The 20,819-nt window shown below is 32.5% G+C and overlaps 1 protein-coding gene across 1 annotated transcript; it reads left to right on the plus strand.

Moving 5' to 3' along the window:
- The first annotated feature begins 597 nt into the window (after nt 1-597).
- Nucleotides 598-20,241, plus strand: HELRODRAFT_189813 (hypothetical protein). Its single transcript, XM_009032343.1, has 29 exons — nt 598-720; nt 2,065-2,176; nt 3,265-3,300; nt 4,254-4,365; nt 4,580-4,720; nt 5,873-5,968; nt 6,416-6,509; nt 6,900-6,966; nt 8,571-8,626; nt 8,857-8,952; nt 9,238-9,373; nt 9,778-9,830; nt 10,243-10,386; nt 10,732-10,916; nt 11,941-11,986; nt 12,247-12,336; nt 13,317-13,457; nt 13,595-13,714; nt 14,197-14,268; nt 15,086-15,212; nt 15,449-15,552; nt 15,993-16,028; nt 16,296-16,350; nt 16,595-16,665; nt 16,873-16,949; nt 17,143-17,265; nt 17,622-18,203; nt 18,501-18,942; nt 19,615-20,241. The coding sequence occupies exons 1-29, from the start codon at nt 640-642 to the stop codon at nt 19,696-19,698; spliced, it is 3,579 nt and encodes a 1,192-aa protein (XP_009030591.1). The 5' UTR covers nt 598-639; the 3' UTR covers nt 19,699-20,241.
- Nucleotides 20,242-20,819: the final 578 nt, after the last annotated feature.

Below are 20,819 nucleotides of genomic sequence, written 5' to 3' on the forward strand. Positions count from 1 at the left end.
GTAAGTTGTATTTTGATGAATTGGAATAGGTGTTACAAGTTTTAACATTGCGAATAGATTTATTTACTTAATGAATGATTTGAATTTTGACTTAAACATCAAAAAATGACATCAATAAAATTGAACAAGTTACAATATGTTACAATTTCAAACCCATAATAGTAGTTCCTACAGGAATAAGGGCTGCCAAAAATTCTATCACCGATAATATCTACATTAACAATTCCAGAACCTTTTTACTATGTAGTGTCATTTCGTGTAATCTCTCAAATCCATAGTGGAGGATCCAGGAATTGTTAGAGAGCGCATATGTGCATTGCATTATAGGCTGCTCAATGTGTTAAATATTGTTGAATTCCTATGTCTTTTATTTTTTAGATTTCACGTATATGTATTTTATATTCTATTTTTATGATAATCATATGCACATATTAATTTATTCTAATTATATGGTTTACAATATGTAAAATAAAACTTACTATCTATTAAATACATCGTTTCTATATGTATGGAATGGAATTCACTTTTAAATTTTACAAGAGCAGGTTTTTTTTACTTACCTATTGCCTAATGTGAAACTTTCCGAAAGTTAGATGTTCTTTTGTAAGATAACCGAATCAACAGCCATTAAGAGTTAACATGTCGTCTTATACAATACACGGCGTCAAAGTTCACTTTCCATGTAAAGCATATCCTTCCCAGGTCTCCATGATGGAAAAGGTGCTTGTTTACCTTTACTGCTCTAATCTAAGATTCATTAATTAGGATTTTTTTAAGAAGGCTATTTTTATTTGTTATTTATCAATTCTTTAATAACTTTAATTTAATTTGATCAGTTATCTTAAATTTCTTGAATTTTATAACAAACTTTTTTTACTAAGAAAAATAGATAGAAAAAATTCTTTAATTAGTATTAGTTAGATTAACATTGATTTGAATTTTAATAAAATAAATTCTAAATTCTAAATTTATTAATAATGTATTTTTTTTAATTTTTTAAGAAAAATCTTAAGCTAGAAAAAATTAACTATTTCTAATTTCTTAATATTTTTTTTTCTTTTATTTACCAATTGTCAAATAATAACATAAATAACATTTGCCAAAGAATTTAATAAATCATAAACTTTATGATTTATATTTATTATTATTATTTATTATTATTATTTATGACATAAAGTGGATCTGGAAATGGATATTATTTTACAGTAACATGCATTGGCATTGTTAGAAAAATTTACGGAATGATTATGTAAATAAAATTCAGTGCAAAAATGGTTTCATTTTTTCTGTTTTTTATCTTCCAATTTATTTACATTTTATATACGCATTTCCCAGGATCTGCCACCGAATTTTACTATTTGTTCTTTTTTATCATTCAAGCAATGTGTCTCTTTTGAAATTTACTTATGAATAGAAATTTTGTGACTAAAAGTTTTATTTACTGCTGTAGTTATTGAGTTACAGAAGGATCCTGTCTGAGTCTCTTATGTAATGACAATATTTCTATTATGATGTGAAGTCAATTGTGTTGGTTGTTCAGGGCGAGAAGAGTAAGAGTTGTATATAGTAATACTCTAATAGCAACAGGCCGTCTGGAACTGGATTTGTACGCTCAGTAACTTACATGATGAGGGATGAGATTAGTATAAACAAAAAACAACATCATCTAGGAATAATGCATTAATTTGAGACATTTCTATTTTTTAGCCAGACAAATATGAGCAAGTAGAGAGTGAATGTGCGACTGAAGCAACCACACCGTCTTAAAAGCGTACGTAATTTATGTACATGCTTGCTCTCATAGTTAGTCCATCCCAAAGTTTTTTAATGATCCAGTTAATAAAATAAAAATGAATTGAGTAAAAAATTTGAGACCATTAATAACTTGTTTTGAAAAATTTATTACAAGCTTTTGATTTTTAAAAAGAAGTTTAACAACTTTAATTTAATAGATAATTATTTATTTTCTGTTTACATTTTTACAAAAATTTTTACATTTTGGATAATTCATCGCTAACTTTATTTGCATTCTGTAAAACATGGCTATCATATTGTTATTTTTAGATTATTAAAAGCATTGACAAGAGGCAAAATTGTCTGATTGAAAGTCCAACAGGCAGTGGAAAGAGTCTTGCACTTTTGTGTTCCACTTTGGCATGGCAAAGAAAGCAATATGGTAACTACAACAGTGCGTTATTATTATTATTATTACTGCCATTGTTACTATTATTGCTGTTGTTTACTGGGATCGTATTGACATAGTTTTTGAAATTAGTTTAATTCAACTTTTAACATCTTCACAACCAGCAGTGTTTAGACCTTTAGGAGTATTCATGGTTGACGTGGCTACTTTACAGGAGATCAGATGGAAGGGAGAAGGTACAAGGTTTGTGGGGGCTAAAGGTGAAAGGTATAAGTTGTGGTGGAAGGGGGATGATGGTACGGGAGAAGTTGGTGTGATGGTAAGAAAAGCAATGGTGGAATTGTGGGGGTGATGGTGTTTGGAAAGGTAATAGTGAGGGTAATATCAGGATATGCTCCACAACAAATTAGGAAGGAAGAGGAGAAAGATAGGTTCACTGACTGACCATTTCTTTCCACACAATACCCCACCAAGTTCCCAAGATGATAAAAATCTCGTTAGAAAATTTGAGAAACTCAACTACAAGTTGAATAATGCCGAAAATGCAGTGATCTTTATAAATAATTGTATATATGATGTATAGTATATCTTCATTATATTTTTTAATCCATGAAACAATTGAAATCAAATAGAAGTTTCTCCCAAGACCACATAACATCATTTAATGAGAATTATCAAAGATCATTAGCTGTAACAGATTAGAAATACACCAATATGTGCTTTGTTTTCACTGAATAAGTCTTAATAATGACATCAAATGTCTCAAAAGTTATATTAATTTATATGCCTCTTATCATTTGTCCTGTTACATTGAATATATTATTATTATTATAATTATATTATTATTTTTTATAAAAAATTTTTATGTTATGCTATTGAGTTATATTTATAGCATGTGGACTTATATTTTGTCCACAGTTATGTGTCATATTGCTTTCTATATCCACATATACTACAATACACTATATCATCATCATCACCACTGCTATCAACGATTTCAGGCACAAGTCCTCCTCCTCTTAAGTACAAATCTAGATACTAGATACTAATTATTTGTAATATTCATAATATTTAATTTATAATGTTGATGATATTTCATGTTAACTTTTTTCTTAAACTAGATCAAATTGAAGCTCAAACAGAACCTGTTGAGATAGGTTAGCCTAATTTTACAAACTTTTTAGTTTTTATAAAAATGTTTTGAAAAGGCATATATTGCATTGGAAAGCAATACAGTGATTGAATTTAGAACTGTTTTTAGTTTTAACCAGTCTGATTGTTGAAGAGAGGGGTTGAATTATGTGTGAAATTCATGCAAATGATAAAATGGAAGTATTCTTAATTTCTTAATTATATATCATACACAATTGAATTATTATGGTGTGGAATATATTATTACAGAATCTAAATGTTACAGAAGTCTGTATAAAACTAGGTTTAAACTTGCTGAAATAGAAGTCCTAATAAATTTAAATCTGAATGGCAAACAGGGATAACACATTTGGATTAGGAGCATATATGAAAAAGAAAAAATCTGATGTGGTTGGATAAGAATTTTATATTGGGAACCAGGATTTAGCAAAATGTGGAATCATGATAGGGTAGAATGTGTAATCATTTGTAATATGTAATCATGTGTAATCATGGTGTGGTGGAATGTGGCACCATGGCAGGGCAGAATGCCAAGGAACTGATGGACGACATTCCATAACCTATTCGAGGGGTAATATTGAACTTAATGGGAAGGCTAAGGGTAGAAAGAGATTTTGAAAATTAATAAGAATGGCAAACTTTTTCAGTCTCAATCATTTCTTAAGGAAATAATGATGTCTATTGATTGGCTGGTTGGTTGAATGAACGTACAATAAATGGAAAAATTATTTACGGCATATACATTTGAAAAATATAGCCATCCAGAAAAATATTTTTGAAATTTTCTGATGACAAAATGTGTGTAAATAACAAATTTAGCTGTATTGTTATTGCCATTAGTATTTAATTCATCAATAAAATCTATGTAACAATTTGTTACAGAATTTATTTTATCAACTTATTCCTCATGGATAGCTAGCTAGTTGTTAGTTGTTCATTTTTATTTTAATATTCTCAGGAAAGACCTTTCCACAAAAACCAAACGTGTTCAAATGTGACAGCGGAGCCGAAAATGTAGACGAGGATTTTCAAGATGGAATAGTTAAATTTAATCTTTCCAATGCTGATGTAAGTTTTGTTTTTTGTTTATAAAGTAGAAGACTGCTGGCTAAATAGACCAGCCATTTCAACCATGTCTTGAAAAGATCCGATTAACTGGCTTCTATTGTGCATGATTTTTGAAGATTTTTTAATATTTATTTGATGCGTCTACAATGTTTCATAACCACAACTGCTATTTTCTCAGATTGGCAACATATTTTAAAATGCAAAAACTTTCTAGGCGAACAAAAAACAAACAAAGCAGCTGAAAAAAAAGTCCCATCCCGTTGAATTTGAAGATGAATATAATGACGTTGTTGATAGTGATCATGAGGTGCTTCAAAATTGTGGAGAAGCGGTTGGCAACATGCAAGAATCTAAAAGGTTTGTCCAACTATTATTAATTATGCACTAATTTGTTTTTACAAATGACTATTTTATCACATATTTCATTTCAAAATGGATTGACAAGATTGCAAGGGATGTCGTTCCACTCAGAAATCTGTGACAAGTTAACAATTTGAATAATTTTATTCTGATCCATCCAAATTATAATTTATGAATTACCATAAACATACAGTATATGGGAACCTCGGCAGACCTTTCGTGATGTCCAATCCGATCATAAAGAGAGCTTACTGTAATTAAATTTCATCACTGTTCTTTTCAATTTGAGAAATCTTCAGATCTCTCAATAAACTGAACAAATCATTGCCTAAACACCAACAATAAACGTCTTTGATCTTGCAATGTTCCACTTTTTCTGCAACACAGAGCAACGAGAAAACAATTTCAAGTGAGCCCTTCCACATGCTACTGCATACATTAGAAACCCGCTTCTACCAAATATCAGAGACTGTAGCGATCTTCGGTTCTTCAAATCTTTTTCATATTCTACTTCATGGAAGCTTTTTTAAAAAGCAATTAATTTGAATCCTTAATTTTAAGCCATCTCAGTTGTTATTATTATTATTATTATTCTATAATTATAGTTGAATTTTCTTGCACTGCACTAACACCACAAACACATTTCATATGCATGCATGTATGTGTAAGCACTGCATCAAACTAGCCTGATATATGATAATCCTTGAGTTATGGATAGACAGTCATTGCACAATAACAACACGTGACATGGCACTTCAACTTATTTATCCAACTCGCCTACCAATGATTTATTACTTTGTGTTGCTTTAAAATGTTATTTATAAATAGTTTAAATTTTCAGCGGTATGATTTTACTCATTTCTAATTCAAAGTTTATTGGTCGGCATGCTAAACCAGCCATGAAAATTAATTCCTTTTTAAAAATATGAAAATTAATTCCATTTTGAAAATGTGAAATTGATCATTTTAGCATTACCCATTTTCTAAATTTTTTTACAAATCACGAGTCCAAGTGGATTCGATAACACCTGTTTGCAAAAGAAGATTATTCTTTTAAAAGATTTTGAATCCTTTTTATAGAGATAACCACATTATGACTTAGCTAATTGAGTAAGTATTCCTACATTTTTATTTTCATTTTAACAAAAGGCCCACTGTTTCAAAGATATATTTTGCCACTCGAACCCATAAGCAAATATCTCAAATCATCAGGGAACTCAACAAGACAGTCTATGCAGACGTCAGGTTCGTTATATCTGTTGTGTGACATGATGTGATGCAATATCTGTCGGGTGATATTGTTTGTTTTATATATACTTCTGTTTTTTCGGGGAACATGCATTGAGATTTTTTATTTTATAGATATTCTTATGAATTTTTCCATCAAATATAATTTTTGTATGGGACCTCGGTGACCTGAGCCGTTTTTAGGGATTTTTTCTTTTGAAAGTTTTTGTTTTGGAGGGGAGTATTTGTCCTGGAGTTTTTTACTCAAAGAATTTCGTTAAAAGTGCCAGGTTCAGATTTCCGTCTGGCAGATTTTTACTGGTAGTTTTTGTCCCAGGAGTTTATTTTAAAAATGATTTATATATGCAATTATTTCTAACATCAAGTCACTTGTGTATATAAAAACAATAGCGTATTTAATATGTTTTATGAAAAATAATTCAATTAACGAGGTTTGTTTTACAGCATGACTGTGTTGTCTAGTAGAGAACACACGTGCATCAATGAGCATGTTTGTCAATCAAGAAACAAAAACGAAGAATGCAAAGTCCTGTTAGAAGTAAGAATAATAGTTTACTGTTAGCTGGTGTTGTTAGTACGTCAGTGTTTTTTCAGTTAGGTTGCATTTTATCATAATAATAATAATAATAATAATAATAATAATAATAATAATAATAATAATAATAACAATAACAATAATAATAATAATAACAACAATAATAATAATAACAACAATAATAATAATAATGATTATTATTATTATTTTTATCAGCATTCAAACTCAGTCATTGCAACAACACAGGCTTTTTAATCATTACAACATACTCACAGCTGAATTAAAAAATTTCATCATAATCAAATAATAAAAAATTGTAAAAATATATTTGAGATAATTTTAAATTTTTATCAAATAACATTATAACAGCCAATGATTAAATATAATACATAGGCATCGTCGTGTAGATATTATGATAAGGTGAAAAAATACTTCAACCCAACTCAAATGGCCTGCTATGGTTAGTTTCCATGCTCCTCTGCTTGTCCTTCATGGCTGTTTTATTTGTTGCTTTTGATCTTCCAATTTAAACAACATTCATTTGTGATTCACTCTCTAAACATTTTAAAGTTTTTGATTGCACTCATTCATGTTTCTTCATGTTTTGACTCATCCATTTGATTAATTTTTTATTTATAAATATATATCAATGTTTATTCATCTGTTTTTTTAATTTATGAGACTTGGTTCATCAATTTGTTATCATCAATACTATTGTCGTTTAGTTTCAATTTGGAATATAGATTCATTTTTCAAATGAGGTAGATTCTACCTCATTTGAAAAATGAATTAGTTGTGGATTGGAAAGTTCATAAAATATAAAAAACTATATCTATATTTTTCAATAATTTTTGTCACCATGCCGAAAGTACTTTCATTAAATTGTATATTTGATTAAAAAAATGTATCGTTTTAAATAATTTCTTTTCTTGTTATGTAAGTAAGAAAAGTTTTTCATTTTGATCACTTTTTCCATTTTGGAAAGATAATGCTGCATGGTTGAAAACAAAGTGTTTTTTTTATGTAGATTTATGAATATCGCAACATTTAGACACTTTCCTTGTTATCCTTTTATCTTATCTACCATAAAAATATAACAGCACCAATCAGACCTTCCTAGCTGGTTTCTAATGGCTTCGTTTTTTCTGTCGTCAGTTGATTCCAAACAATTTTATGTTGCATTCCATTTTAAATGCTTCTGTTCTGTTTTTGTCTCTATTTTCCAATGCTTTGCATTCCTTAGTGCAGAAAGAACACATGTTAAACACAGGAGTAGGCCTGATGTAATGCCCTCTTCCAGGAACTGCTCCAACAATTCGTCAACTGCAACAAGACAAACTCAACTTTCGAACTGACAATCTTGTCCAAACACTGTCACAAAAAAATAGGATGCCCTATTAAGGCTATTATTATTATTATTTATGCTCCGCCACATTTTAATTCCAATATGCAGTGTAATATAGCAACTAGTCTTTAACTTCTTTTCATAAATATGTTTCTACTTCTCCTAAATTTTTTCCAAAAAGTATACTTGAAAAGGTAAAAGAAAAGAACCAGAAACTCAGGATATGGACATATTCGCTGAAGGACAGGATAACTGAAACTGCACTAATGAGGGAATGAAATGAAATAAAAAAAAATTCAGTTTGGCAAGAAATGGATAGATGATAGTTCAAAATGGACTTGGACTTGGGAATGTTGAATTCTGTAAATATGGAAAACATGGGATATATAAAAAATTTTCACATTTACTTAAGTTGGGTCATTTTTTGTGTTTGCTATTTACTTACTCTGAAAGTAGAAATAGAAATTTCTAGAAGTATAAATCTACTGTAAGCCACTGTCACAGGTTTGAAATATTTTTTATTGGCGTACCAACGCGTTTTAATAATACCATAATTGTCAAACCTTCTCTTACCGCTGAAAGTCCCTGCTCTGTGTTATGAGTTTGATGGCGCTAGATTAACGTTCATCTTGAAATTCATGAATAATTTTTTTTCATAAAATCTTTTCATGTATTATATTCTATTTATATGGAATGATCAAAAAAATACGAATCATAAGGAATAACAAAAGCCTGGGATATTGAAGATCTTGTAGCGTATGGCCATCAAATCAAAGTAATTTGTTATCAAATTTTTTCTTTTGTACATTTCATTAAATTGCTTTGTTATACTATGAATTAACAAAAGTTTGTTTGATGGTTATTATGCTGATAATTCGCTTGGTTGAGCAATTCGGATTGATATCTGTAACGTATGTACGTACATGAAGTGAATATAAACTTTTGTTGGATAACTCAACTTGAAATTAAAGCTACTTGTTCTATATTACATGGTATAAATTGCAGGGGTGTCCTTACTTTGGCGCTCGCGAGTTGAGGGACAGCAGTGACATCATCTTCTGCCCGTACAACTACCTCATTGATCCACTTATCAGAAAATCGGTAAGTTACGATCGTTATTGTCGTTGCTTTTCATATATTTCTCAACTGGCTTTTGTATACTTTAAATTATTGCGCAACTTTTTGCTTCTTCTCATCCATGCTCACCTGTAATAAATAAATTGAAGTTAGATTAATTTATTATCATATCAGTTCTTGAGTTGAAACGAAATTTTATGCACTCATAAGTTCCGTAGGCAAAAATATTTCTATAATTTGTTTGAACAATTTTTAAATGAAATAAATTGTTTTCCGTTAATAAAAATTTAATTGAACAAAAAAATTTAGTTGGAAATAAGTTTGAAAGGCGACATAGTCATATTGGATGAGGCGCACAACATCGAAGACTCGTCCAGAGAGGCAGCCAGTTTCACACTGTCCAACCAGCAACTGGAAGATTCCATCGAAAATATCAACATTCTCAGTAGGTTGGTTGGGAGGGTATCATAGGTAATGTGGTAGCTACCTACCTACCTACATACCGTGGTTACTTGTGCGTCACTAACGATGTGGTAATCATAATTAGTTTCGTCTGTCAATATTGACGTGCATCTATCTTTGCCAGATTTTAGTTTAGTTTTCGTAATGTAATTTTTTTTATAAGTTAATTGTCAGCATGAGGCATTGTAACTGAGAATGAACTGACCATCCAGTAGATGTGTGACATGCATTGTAACTCAATTAAGCAAGCAGAACAATGATGCTTATGACAACGTTTCTATGTTTATTTTCTTTTGATGGAAATTATTGTTAAATTATATGAAATTTATTTTATTACGCAATTTTAGTAATAATTTTTTTTACAACGGTTTTTTTTTATGATTGTAGCTTCAAATCACAGATGTGACAAGTTGGAAGACCATTCGAAGTTGAAGGAAATGGTTAGTCAATTCGCTGAGAACAGTGGTGAATGTGCCATGCTGATAAATAATTAGTTCAAAACTATAATAGAGCTAGAAATGTAAAAGTTAAGAAAGAATTTATTATTTTGTTTCATATGCCATTCAGACATTTTCCTGCACTTTTTCCTGTGTGTTTTTATTATGTGGGCGTTTGTCTCGTTCGACTGCCAAACACATCAGACTCATTTCATGCAATAGAGAGGGATTTCTTTGCATCGAGCCATGTCACTGGCACCTTTATTCATTACCCTACCTATCCTACTCTACCTACATCACCTCGCCACCTAATTTCATTATAAACATCATCTGAAAATGACGATTGAGCATTCTAACAATAAATTTTTATTTAATTTGCACATTTCAAATTCGTTTGAATTTCTGTGATAAACAGTGCGACCGGCTGATGGAGATAATTGAAAAGAACAAATTCCTGTTGGATGATTTTGAAGGAGGCAGTCGAACCTGGAAAGGAGGTGAAATGCTGGCAGAGCTGGATCTTGTTGCCTTGAATTCAGAAAACATATGTTTATATGAGGTTTGTTTGTATTGTTTGTGAGGTTGTTTGATTGATTGATTGATTGATTGATTGATCGTTTGTTTGTTTGTGTGTTCGTTTGCTTGCTGACTGACCGACTGACTGGTTGGCTGACTGACTGGTTGGTTGGTTGATTGGGTGGTTGGTCGATTACATTGTTCCCAAACATTATGCATTTACATGGTATCAGTTAGTGTGAGTTTATGCTGACTGAATGGCATTAACCAAGCAAACTGATAATTTCTTTTTATATAATTTATTTATTAATTTTTTCTTCAAGTTATTTTTACTGTTGCCCATCTTCAAAATTTTTGAACAAGTAACCTAACTTTTTTTACACAACAGAAATCATTTAGAAAAGTTATGGAGCCGTCAGCAAGCAACGAAGAAGCGTCGAATGTTCAACGCAGCAAAAGAAAGAATGATGAGAAGAAAAAGTTGTCATCAGCCACCGTCGGCATGCTGGAAGGTGTCCTCACCGTCCTCTCGTTCGTCTACAAAAATGACAAGAAACATCTGCCTGATTATAGGTTGAAATTATTGCTTGAAATTATGAAGTGGGCAATATAATGTTATATGGGATGAAAGTGTTCTTGATCATTTTAATTCTTTCATGTTAATGGTTGATAGACTTCCATGAATAACTCAATTCACCAATTCATTAATTTTTTTACTGACTTTTCAAGCTTAACACCTCTAGCAGAATTTTATATGAACTGTCTTCCGTCTATCAATCATTTAATGGTTTTTGTTGATGCCCATTTGTATTAATGTCCCATTATTTCTATTTTAAACGTTGCCAGTCTGTCTTTATTTCTTTTTACTGTTCATGTTTTAAATGCATATCCCACACACACATGATTTATTTTATTTTATAGACATCTTTTTTTCAAATGTCTTTCATCAATGCAAATCTTCTTTCGTTAATTTTTTTGGTCACTTTTTGTCCCTGTGATAAGACTACCTAAGCAAACAGACTGGTTGACTTGTGCTAAGTTTTCTGTTTCATTTCGGACTTTCGTGCTGGCTTCATTTCCTCCAATTTGTTTGATGTGGTATGAAACCATGTGTGTCATCTCAATCATTCTCTTTAGAACATCTGCATTGGAGAATAACGAATCGATATTTTGAGCAAACTGAGATCCTTCAAAATGCTATCTTCACTTTTATTTCTACCCTTCAAAGACGCCTCCTTCATTTCTTCTTCAGTCTTTCCGATGCTGCTGCAGTCAGCAATGGTGTAATCGTCTGTTTTCAATTCCCGCTTTGATCTTACCCCCGAGTTTGGAATCAATATTTACTTCCATTTTTGACTCCTTCTAAAATCTTTTTAATACTTTTATCAATTTTCACTGTGCCTATTCCTTTTGCAATTTTCTGTTATTTCAATGAATACATTTGCTTTTCCACATTTCTTATCTATCCGTCCTCTGCCACCTAGTCCAACATTATAGCAATACGAACGCCACTAATTTGATCTCGTTTTTGAAACACCATTCAACACAATTCATGACGTAAATAATTTCAATGTTTGATTTTTCTTACCATTGTCAGGTTTGTGTTGACAAGGTCAATGTCATATTCTTCCGCTAGGGAAACAGTAAGTCTCTCCATGCACATATCTTGTTGAATGCATATTTTAATTTTCAACATTGATGAATAAATTATATTACCAAGAAATTTTGTTTTGTAGCCCCCAGCTTTTGAAAACAAAGCTGGGTATTTTTATATGTTTGGCATGTGGCTAAGTAATAAGAAAATATTTCAGTTTAAATCCAAAAAGCATTCATTATATATGTTATCATAAATTACATCAACAACTTGAATTGTGATTCTTGAACAACACATTATTAATGATAGGACAATCAGTGGATGGGTAAGAAAAGACATCCGAAATCTAACTCAACCTGGGTGTATCATTTGAATTTCTGGTGCATGAATTCTGCCGTTGTTAGTTTTAACTAACTGATTGTTTACACTTTCATTCTCACTGATTATCACTTGGCATCATTTAATTATTCATCAGAAAAGCATCATTGTTTACTTTTAATACATCATTGATTATCATTTCAACATTTTTTTAATATTTTGCCACACCTATTTGCATTTGTTGGAAAGCGTGGAAGTTTCTCGGAAGATTGCTAGAGTGATAAAAAGTTTATATGAGGCATCCGAGATGGCTGTTTAAACAATAGGAGGAGGTTTAGCTGAATGGACAGAGACAGCATTAAGTAGCAGGCAAGGAGAACCAACTTCCCTGCTACTACGAACAGCGATACTTGAAAACATTAGAAGGGAAATGGAGATGAGAGAACAGAAAGTGCTTTACTTCAAGGAACTTGCATAAAGGATCCGAGATTTGCTGATGACATGGACATATTAGCACTAGATGAGTTGGAACTACAAAGTCAGCTGAATATGATTTACAGGAAGGGTGATAAGTTTCGTCTCTACATTAATTTGGACTAAATAAAAATGATGATAATAATCGGTACTACCAGAAAGTTGAACGTATGCATAGACTGAGAAAAATCGTATGCATGGATAAATGTGTGTACCAGGGCACTGGGCAGTATGATAGCAGCAGATTGCAACAAAGAAATACGAAGAAGAATAGGAGTAGCAAGCAATGCATTTGCCAACTTGAAATCAGTGTGGAAGAGTAGAAATGCTAGCATTAACGCGAAGTTACGATTTCTTGACTTTTGGGTGATGTCTACATCACTTTACGCTTGTGAGGCATGCTCAATGAAGATGGAAGACGTCAGGAGGCTCAGTGCTTTCATTGGTCTCGACGGTCCATAGGACTATGGAGAGATAAAGATGTTGATATTATTATATTGATGCAAAATTCCATCTTATCATTGTTGTCATTATTTCATGTTGAACAATAAACACCAAGCAATTAACATGACTACCAACTAATGAAGGCGTTCGTTGAGATGAGCAGAGACGTTCGAAGCATTGTACTGACCAGTGGTACTCTGTCTCCGATGAATTCCTTCCAGTCTGAGCTCGATGTCCCATTCCAAATTCAGTTTGAGGCCAACCACGTCATCGACAGCGACCAGGTTAGTCGTTTGATGACAGTCGTAAATTATTTAAATCACGTATTCTATGCATGGATTACTTATTCGTTCATTTAACCGTCAATAATTCATAGGCAGATTTACTTTATTGTTGTTTTTATTGTATTTCATGAAACCAGGTTCTGGTATCATGTTTGTCTCGTGGACCATCAAGGATTGAACTGCTTGGCAGTTTCACAAATTCTGAGAGGTGGGACTATCAGGACGAAGTTGGATCCATCCTCCTTGATGTTTGCTCTGTTAGTTAATCTGCTTGGTGGTCTCTCACTTGCTACATCTTCGCTCATTTGCTCGAAAATGCAGATTCGAGCTCATTTTTAAACCTGTTGTTGTTGTTGTTGCTGCTGTTGCTGATGCTGCTGTTGTTGTTGTTGATCTAATAAAAGAATTATCACATTTATTGTATGTAACAAATTTGTAGATAAAACATTCGCTTTCATTCAAACGCAACCTCAATGTTCATATAATGTTGATTCAACTATCATCCATTCAACCATCATTTATTCACCCGTCATTCATCCCGCCATTCATTATTCATTCACCCGTCAGTCATTTATACATCCATCCATCCATCCATCCATCCATCCATCCTTCCATCCATCCATCCATCCATCCATCCATCCATCCATCCATCCATCTATCCATCCATCCATCCATCATTCATCTAACCGCCGTTCATTCATTCACTCATTCAGCCATCAATCATTATTCTTTCGACCAGATTGTACCACATGGCGTCTTATGCTTCCTACCTTCCTACAAATCACTTGAAAAACTGACCTCCAGATGGCAGGTCTGTTCCTGCTCAATATTCAGAATTTCTGCTACTTACGTTGAGTTTACGTTACGTTTACTCTTGCGTTAAGTTTGTGCTATGATTGTGGAGTTTGCGCTACATGCGATGAGCTTGTTCTACTTGTGTTATGTTGAGTTTGGGCTACTTATGTGGAGTTTGTCCTACCTGCTGCTCACAGTTTTACTTGTTTTGTTGCTTTTGTGAAAGATTTAATTAAATATCTGTTGGGCGATGTGCACATTTAAAATCAATGCAGCAATCCTAGGTTGTAATGAAATAACTAAGTAACGAGCTGTTGTTCTGCTTTCATTTGTTTACTTTGCATTTCTTATAAATTAGTTGTTCAGTTTTATGTACTAGTCTGGTTCACACTGCCTTCAACTTCTTTACCTTCAACTGGCTTCATCTTCTTTGTAGATTGCTGTCTGCCCATTCTTGCTTTTTATCTTAAGAACTTCTGTTTGGACACCATGACGCTTCGATTGGTAGAGCCTCCTATCTGGTATGGGTGCATGCACGCACACCCATCTCGTCATCAAATGCACCTCTTTATGATGTGCTGGTGCACCTCTGTATGCTCGTAATTGAGTTCACTGTATATCAATGATCAAATCAAATCACAAATCATGATTAAGTGCGTGTGTGTGCTGTCAGTTTCATTTAACTTATTTAAATTTGAAGATCTATTTTGTTTTATTACAATTTTGAGAGTACCTGAGGATCTTCAATAACTTGCGTTTTTTAAAAATTGTTAGTGAGTGATTTTAACGGTGGTTGTGTTGCTTGCTGATGATGACGACGACGTACGATTCAGATGACAGGTCTGTTTGCCCGTCTCGAGAAGTTGAAAGTTGTGCACGTCGAACCTCGATCCGGCGGCAAGGAAAGTTTTGAAAAAGTTATCAGATCATATTATGAAGTCATTGATAGGACTTCAAATGGTTAGGCCTTGGTGATTAGATTATATCTCATCATGTTGTTGTATGTTTAATTATATGTACATTTTTTATGATTTTTTTTTGTCCTATGTATTAATTTTACTTTCAAAAGTGCATTTAATTATTTCTTGTCAGTGAAAATTTTTAGATTGAAATAAAATTTTATTTGTTGATTATTAAATAAAAATGTAAAATTGAACTAATGAGTTGAATTGACGAGCATGCGTGCATGTATCCAGATGGAACTGATGGGCTGACAGGAGCGTTGCTGCTGGCGATCTGCAGAGGAAAAGTAAGCGAGGGCATCGACTTTGCGGACAATCACGCGAGAGCTGTCGTCCTGGTCGGTTGCTTCTTTCTATCGGTTTCACCAACATTCTTCTTTTGCTTACAATATTTACCGATGAAAATGTTGAAATATAGAGTTATAAGGGCTGTACGCAAATTTCCGTTAAAATCTTTGTTGAATGCCACAGGAAAACTAATAAGAAAACTATTACTTATTCTGACTACTGATTTACTCTAGCAGTATACATATCATTTCCGTGGTTCTTGATTTCAAATCTTCTTCACATGATGTATAAATAATTTTTTAAACTTACAGGAAGCTAAATAAGTTTATACGATCTTGTCAATTTTATTAGTAAACCAAAGGTCTAATTTTGTGACTCTTGAAATATCATTCTTATCTCTGTTGCTTTTTTAATTAGGTAATGTTTTTATTCTTTTATTATTGACCTTTAAATAACGCATTGTATTATTATTATTAATATTATCTGGCAGGTGAGCATACCTTACCCTAACATCAAAGACTCTCAGGTTAGTTGTTCACCAATTGTTCATCAATTGTTCACCAATTGTTCATCAATTGTTCATCCTTTCATCTTTTCTATTAACAAGTTTGCATTATTTCATCATTTTTTAATTCTTCATTGAACGGATCTATTTTTTAATTACTAAGTTGCACATCAAATGTTATAACTCTATAGCCTTTATGCTGAAGCGATACATTCTTTTTAAATAAGCTTCATACATGCTCGCATATGATTTGAGGTAAACAATTTTATAATTTAAAAACATGTAAAGGTGAATTTGAAGAAAGAGTATAACGACATGAAATCAAATAAGGGCCTGTTGTCGGGTCAGTTGCTTCTTCACTTTTAATGTACATGCAACAAACGAAGGTTATCACTTTTTGTAGCCATATGTTCTAGTGTCAGTCAATATTTGAAAAGCTTTTATTACACCAGAAATTACTATTTCTTGGTTGCGTGCTGGGTTGGCATTCGACTGCTTGTGTTGTTGGTTAGTGCGCACACCTATTTGCTATAATGTTGAGAGCTTTTAAGCTGCACGCTGTTTATTCATCAATTAATCACGCGCAGGTAGGGAATGGTACGACATCCAGGCATTCCGTGCGTTGAATCAGGCCTTAGGACGGTGCATCAGGCACAGGTAGATGAAAATTTATTTCGTTATATTTCGTTTATTTTCTCTACACTGCACTCAAATAATACATTTATATTATTAAAAGGTATTTGCAATGTAACATAAACAAATGGCACGAGCTATTTAAAGCAGCATGCAACATACACATACATACAGCACACCTTACACTCCTAAACAATAGACACATACACACACACACAAAAACTTTTACAGAAATGATTGGGGAGCGGTCATACTGATAGACAACCGGTATGCCAGAAGTCAACAGAAGCACATATCATGTACGTATTTCTCTGCTATCTATCCTATACCTTATATTATAATGATATTTGTAGGTAGGTGATTTTGTTGCAAAAACATTTTACTATAAATAATAATTTTAGTAAGAAATCATCTTTCTGTCAAAAGACATGGATAGTTTTTTTAATTTTTGATGGCGTTAAATGTTAATGAACTTGTATATATATTTCAATTGTGCAGATCTGTCGAAGTGGTTGCGACATAGAGTGAAGTTTTATGATGACTACCATCTCTCCCGTTTAAGTCTTGAAAAGTTCATTTCAGAGCGAACAAACATTCCTTCAAACCCTTCCACATCTGATGACAGGTTGCTTGAAACGCTCTTGACAGATGACGATGATAGCGACGAGGGTTGTGATAAGAGTGATGACAATGATAATGACGACGTTGCATGCAATCATTTGAATGAAACACGCTGCTTATCATGGTCGTCCAAAGTTTTGAACCTGTTGAGTTGTCGGTTGTTGATCTATTCTTATGTCTTCCTATTTTTGCTATTCATTGTTGGCCTCTTCATAGATTTATTAAATTTCACCTCCAGTTACTGAACTGCACTCAATGTTTGTTGTTTCATGAAATAAAAGTTTTTGAAAATGTTTTGCTTGTTGCTTATTAAAAAGTTATTGTATTAAAGAAAAGTTTTAATATCCTTCCACAAAACAGTGCACGTGTTTCGAGCAGCAGTGCAAACCAGAATGAAATAAGCAATGCTGACAACAACAAAGAAGCGAGACTCACCTTATTTAACGTTGGTATGACGTTGAGTCAAGTGCAAAACGCTTGCGATTCTCCATCATTCGATAAGGTTGCATACCAACAACACTCACATTATTCCAAAAGTGGCTCAAAATTTCTGCCAGCAAGAAACAACATAACATTCACTTCAAAATTTAAGGGAAATCTTGAAAATAAACATCAACTGAATGACACGTCCTTACTATCACATGATATACATTCATCATTACATGGCGCAAACAACTGTTCATTCTTAAATGTCAACGACAAAGCTTCTTTTCTACTATCGCACCGAGATCATTTCAACAACGAGAATACGTCATCGTCAATTTATACTCATCTCGATGAAACTTCATGGCCACATCAAGACCACCACGACAAACTGTTATCATTACATCATGATCTCGACATGAACGAACCATCATCACCAGCAGCCGGTCAAAACAAGCCACTTGATATTTCAATTGAGCCTCTTAAATTGAATTCCAACTATCAAATGAAGGATATGATGTTAGTTTTGTCCTTTCACAAATTTTCATAAAATAAAAACCAACTGGCAAATGTGATAATACTGCATGTTTCAGTGACTTAATGTTTGAATTAACTTTTGTTTCTGTTAACGCAACGTACATGACACAATTTGAAATTATATCATTAAGCAATCTGGGTAATTCATTAAGTCATCGTTTCCCAACATTGGTTGGTTGATTGATTGATTGATTGATCAAATATCTTAGTTCTATTTTTTGTTATTCTTTGTTTCTACTACTCAACCAGCTTGCACATAAAATTTTAATTGATCTATAGCGAGAGAAACTTCCTTGATGACATGATGACCTCGACCTCTTCACCTCCCTCACTCACTTCAGATGAGATGGAAATAACAACTCTTCTGTCGACAAAAACTCCTTCCATATTAACTTCGACAGCAACTTTAACAGTAACACACAGTGGAGTTTCATCTGATTTGTTTTCTGACGACGACGGTGATGATGATTTCACGACAACTATCAACAAAAAGATGGTTGCACATTGTGAGGGCAAGCAGATCCAAAAGGCAACTGGCACATGCGAAGCAGACAACATTAGCATTTTGTGCAATGAAAATCAAGAAAATGATAATTTTCCAATGATGTCATGCAGTCCTGCGAAATGTGATGCAACTGCAATTTTTAATAATATCGACATTAACGACAGCGACAATGATGACTTTCAAGCTAATCCTGTTTTTACATCTGCCAAGAAACCAGTAAGCAAATATTTTTTTAAAAGTATTTACATGAATGTTTCATACAACGACACTTAATTCTATTCTATTTATATACAAGTGTTAATTGTTCTAATTCTAACAGAGGTGAGTGGGAATGAAAATTTGTTACCGGTTTCTTCTCGTTTTGAAAATTAACGAAACAAAAAAGGCTTAAGCTGCATTTAAAACATTTATTTTTCAATAAAACATATAAATAATTTTTTGGGGCAAGTTCGTTCTAAGAAAAATAAATCACTGTCTCGACTACGATATTTTTCAGCAATTTTGAATTGTCTTAAATTGACGCTTTGCACAGCCGTACGCAAAACTTTAAGTTTTGAAATTGATTGCAAGACAAAACAACGTTTCTTCTCGTGGTGATTATATAACTGATTGCACTTAAAAAGAATTTTTAAGTCGGTTTTTTGAAGGAAAAAACACTTCCAATTTGTTAAAATTTTGTTTTTGTCGAAATTTAGTTTATTTCGTTTTTCCCATTCTCATTTTCCCATTCGTTTTTCTCATTCTTGATTCCCGTAAAAAAATCGCCTATTCATACTTGCCTTCCTGGGATTTTTATTTTGCCAATTCTGATGAAAATTACATCACATCTCACCTCTTTTCTACTATCACCATAATTTATTCAATTTTTAATAACAATTTTTAATTTAGCATAGGCAACTTTCCACCTCAAAGAAAAGATTGGCCACCGCTAGCAATGACAGATCAAAGTGTAGGAAAACATTAAATTCTTGAGTCATTTAATTGCGTTTTAATAAAATTTTAAAATTGTGGCGTGTTTTGCAATCACTCCAATGAGTGTTAACGATAATAAATAAATTTTCCTTTGATAATTATGTCAGTCAAGTTTATAGGGGTTAGGGTGTATGTGTAGATGTGTAATGACCTGTAGCAATCGAATATTTAGTTGAGTTTATGGTAGCTTTTAATAGAATTTTTTAATTTACAGTTTGCGGCTTCTAAACAATTTTTTATTTGCCTCCGAAAATGTAGCGGTAATGTTTCCATGCTAGACAAATAAAAATAATCGTTCACTTTTCTGTGATAAATTACTTTATGTATTTTATTAATTGTTAGTAATTTGATGTATTAACTCATTACAAGAAAATTTTCATAAGTCGACAGTATTGTATTTAAAAAAAGTAAAAAAAATTTGATTAATCGTTGCGATCATTTTTCAAAATAAAAGTTCTTGTCATCAATCATATCATCTACAAGATTTTTTTGAAGTCTTCAAGATTTAAACTTTTTTTTTCGATTATTAATTTTCTGATCCTTGACCTGTAGCCGTTGAATTTTTGCTGTTATTCGTCAGCCGCTGAATAATTTTTCGGCTAGCCGATCTAACCACCGAACGTTTTAAACGTATCTGAAGAAATGAAATATGGATTTCTTCACTTTATAGTAGGTTGAAAAAGTAGTTGGTAGTCTGTTGCCTGTTACGCAGATCGCCCAACTGCTGTTTACAGAATTAATTGAGAGAGCAGTGAAAAAATGGAAACATCATTGATCGGTAAAATTAATATTAGAGACAAAATTATTAAGAATCTCAATCTGGCTGAAAGTGTTGATCCACTGGTATTCAGTGCAGATGGTTCACTGGTTCACGCCGTGAACTTCACGGAAGCTTATTGAGATGACGTAAAACGCTAAAGATTATGGATTGCATAACCATCAACCAAAACAATCATTTTGAGAGAAAAGACCGAATTTCAAATAGGATCGGAAAAACTAGAACAAGTTGAACTGTTCGTTCACTTGGGCAGTTTCATAACGTAACTTGTGACTATTCGCTCAAAAAGTTAACGGAAGAATAGCTATTGCACGAGGAATGCTTTCTATATCTATCAAAACGA

The sequence above is a fragment of the Helobdella robusta genome, assembly GCF_000326865.2.
Source record: "Helobdella robusta unplaced genomic scaffold HELROscaffold_8, whole genome shotgun sequence".
In the NCBI taxonomy this organism is placed as follows: domain Eukaryota; kingdom Metazoa; phylum Annelida; class Clitellata; order Rhynchobdellida; family Glossiphoniidae; genus Helobdella; species Helobdella robusta.